Here is a 3,835-nt window from a genome sequence, read left to right as displayed (position 1 = left end):
TTCATGTATTTAATAAAGTCTTGGACTTCAGGCTTGTTTTTGACGGTTTCAACAAGAGCGGCCCATTCGTCTCCTTGGAGGTAGATGATAACAGCAGCGAAAGCACCATCTTCTTGCAAATGTTTATCAGCAATGGCTTTAATATCATCAACGGGTAGTAGTTTGATGAAATCTTCGAAATCGTCGATTAGGCTTCTGGGAGCTTCCAAACTTTGAGGTTTGGGGGCCCCAAAGCTGAGACCAATGATCGCCAAGAATACGAAAATGCCCTTCATCTAAAGAAAAAAAGATGTAACTTTTCCTTTTGGTTATTATTTTTTGTCTTACCTTTATTTTCGACTATTGGGACGAAACTGAATTATCAGTGCTCTCATTAGACTTTTATACTAAATTTCTACTGCAAGAACTTATCGATAAATGATAACACATCGCCCTTTGTACTCATTTTTTATTATCTTTAAATAATAAAATATTAAATCTGCATTTTTTTCAAGTTTTGAATTAAGCAATCTCAAGTAGTAGTTGAAGATGCAGTGATCTCGAAAAAAACACTCGAATTATGTGCATCTAGAGGTTTCTAACCAGTGATAAACACATAAATACACATTTCTGTTAAACTAATCTACTTAATTTGTTTATTTTGTAAAACATTTTTAAAAGTCTTCATGAAATTTATTTAATGTGACAAAAATGTTGATTCATATTTTAACACCTGTAGTGAATGAATCACAGTCCGCTGTTAGTTTATTAATTTATTTCTAAAATCTACCTATCTAAAGATGAGTGTTTACAATAAATCGGCTTTAGCCACACAAGATTTTTCGAATAAAACTAGATTCGAGATAATCTTTCAAGTTCACAGTCAAAAACCCCAAAATTTTATTGGATTTATATTGAAGTACCACTAGTGTGGTACTTTCGGGACGACCAACGCTGTGCTACTTTTGTGCTGGTGTGGTACCAGTTAATCGCAATCGATGCAATGCGTGATTGGTGTCGAAGTACCGTTGGAATGCTGCGGGCGATTGGTGGTACTTTCAAAGGTAGCAACTCTAGTGAAATCAAATCTTTTGAATTTTCCCACAATTTTGGTTCTTGAAGAAACTACCAAATTGATTAATATGTAGGGTGGTACCCGTACTCATATTTTTCAGGCGATTTGTCCGTCTCGCTCGCGCGCATTGGTCACTCCCGTGACATACTCTAGGCCTGGTTTTGTGAATGTCTACCAGCGGACCAGTGGCAGTACCATGACGGTGGTACCGCGCGACGTGACGTGCCCATAACAGTGCAAGAATGTGACACGAATATTGGATGGCATTTGCCGGTGAGTTTGATAACAACAAACCTCTCGTTCTTATCAAATTATGAAATCGTGTGATATTATTGTTTTACATACTTAGAAAACACTTGTAGGATTTTTGACAAAATTTATTGTTGGCCAAAAATAGCCCAGGGAGATTTGGGTTAGTCACAAATTGGGAGATTATAGTGATTGTAATGATGTGAGTTTTGCACAAATCAAGGTCTGTTTTAATTATTGCTGGAATTGAGGCAAAAATGCTCTTCACAGAGGTTGATTTTGCAAAGGCGGGTTTAAAAATTGATCAATTATGTTTAACCTTACAGTGAATGAACTTGGTGGCTAATGGACCGAAAGGAATTGATTAGACAACCTGACGAAATTAAACACTTCTTAATTTAAACTTTCACTAAAGATCTTGTATTCTTAAAACCAATACAAAACACATTTGAGATCTGTTGTAAAGAAAAGTGGAGTACGATACTGGAAAATTAATTGAATAATTTTATAAAATCCACATCTGGAAATTTTGTGACAAGACAAAAATTATGTCTTCCCTTGATTATTACTGGTCAATCCTGTATTGACCTAAAAATAAGGGATGAACCCGGCCTCAAATTACATCATCTTTCTAATCTAACAAAGTATAAGAAATTAAATGAAACATGTTTTTTTCGGATGACCATTTTAATGTCGCTCACTTTATTTGATATGATTCTGAAGACTTGAACTGGTTTGATTTCAACAAGAAATTTGATAAACTTATTTTATGCTGAATTATTTCAAAGAAAACGTCTCATTTTTATTTCGACATGCTCTAACAGTTTTCACCCGCAAGAAAGACTACTGTTTTCTGTGGTCAACATTTTTTCCAGAATAAATTATCTAAATACTTTTCTACTTACAGTAGATGTGTCAAGTTACGATAGATGATCTCAAACTTTTTATCTTTACCAAGTCAAAGTCTATTAAAAGTATTTGTAATGAATCCCAATGGAAAAATTTGTTTGTTTTTAAATTTTGGTTTTGAAAAATTGGTGATTAAGAAATTGATATTGAATTAACAGCAAAAATCAATATTTAACTCAAGTATCTTAATATTCCAATCTGATCAATTTATCTTAACATCTTAACAAACTGCAGGTCATGGAATTACGACCGGGCTTATCGTGTCTTCAAGGGCGCTCCGTTGTCCTGCCTGGGGGACATGACAAGGAAGGGCGCCCCATTTGCCTTGTGAATATTCCGGCTGAAAGCCCGCCCCTGAACATCGTCTCTTCCCTTCAGTATCTCCTTTCAGTTTTCAGGTAAATATTTCGAAAATATTTCGCAACTGTTGTTTTATTCATGCTTCGAGCTATCGAGAGAGTAACGAACTTGAGACGGCACTGGAAGAACAGGTACCAATACCAAATCAATTAATTTAAGCTTATTGATGATTTTATTGATGCTTTTCGAGTTTTAAAAGGAAATGACATATTTTTGCAATTGTGTTTGCTTTCTGATAAATGCAATGGAAAGATGGTAAAAACACTACAAGTGGGTTTTTGAGATAAAGATGAAGGATTTAATGTGGAAATAAGTGTGACGAATTTCGGTGCTTTTATTTATTTTGAGAGATTTGTTGTTTACGAAAATTTTCTAGAAATTTTTGTTACTATAGACAAAATAGTAGACAAAATAATACAAAATACTTCTTTTTTTTAATCATCGGGATACAATAATATCGATCTAACGATTCTTGGCCTTTGAATAAGCTTAAACAGTAATCATTTAATGACAACATTCTGTTTAATATTTCATTAATAATGTTTTTACATATAATTGTGCATGAAACCAATTAGCGTATTGCTTGTTATGTCTTTCTACCGGTATTAACAAGAATAAAACGCAACAGTAAAAGCATTATTATTTGAAAAAGAAGAAATGCAAGCTCAATGCAATATTATTAAAAATTACTATAAAATAAAAAAAGTAAAATACCATACACATTAGAGAATAACATAATAATTGGATGAAAAACCTAGTATCTTTTAGGTTACGCAAGAAGATCTAAATCTCATGGTTTAAAAATATTTTATGTCCAAACATAGTAAATAAGGATTAAAAGATGTTATCAATCTTATATCATGTATTTAGAGCTTCAATAAGTGATAACTCGTATTCATTATATTCTAAGATAATTCAAATAGAAAAATACCAAATGTCTTCGAATCTCAGCTTTTATGATTCTAGCGGAAGTAATTTATAACAAGAACAAATTAACGAAACCATATTCTTATAAAGTTCTCACACGTGTGGTTTATCAGTTAATGAAATTAACATGTAGTACTTAAATTCTAACAATAAAAAATGCATTTAGAAACAACTAAAAGTTAACCAAACAACAAAAAATTAACCCTTCTATTCTATACAAATTCCTACTTCTTTTCAATTTTTTATTGCTTTTTAATGAATAATATGCACGTATGTATTAGACTTTTTATTAGTTTTTCAAAAATATTAGCATATTTCTACGATGAATTTTTAAGT

The 3,835-nt window shown here is 32.3% G+C and overlaps 1 protein-coding gene across 1 annotated transcript in view; it reads left to right on the top strand.

Annotated features, from left to right (window-relative positions):
* The first annotated feature begins 1,199 nt into the window (after positions 1-1,199).
* LOC123005391 (titin) overlaps positions 1,200-3,835 on the top strand; it is a 124,081-nt gene continuing 121,445 nt past the window's right edge. The window contains exons 1-2 of the mRNA XM_044399242.1: positions 1,200-1,327; positions 2,447-2,610. Of these exons, the coding sequence (XP_044255177.1) occupies positions 2,450-2,610 (161 nt within the window). The 5' untranslated portion in view covers positions 1,200-1,327; positions 2,447-2,449. The remainder of the gene's footprint in view (positions 1,328-2,446; positions 2,611-3,835) is intronic.

Source organism: Tribolium madens, unplaced genomic scaffold (assembly GCF_015345945.1).
Source record: "Tribolium madens isolate multiple individuals breed KSU strain unplaced genomic scaffold, Tmad_KSU_1.1 Scaffold_11;HRSCAF=98;Tcas5.2_LG3b, whole genome shotgun sequence".
In the NCBI taxonomy this organism is placed as follows: domain Eukaryota; kingdom Metazoa; phylum Arthropoda; class Insecta; order Coleoptera; family Tenebrionidae; genus Tribolium; species Tribolium madens.
This window is presented reverse-complemented; position numbering and strand designations above follow the sequence as displayed.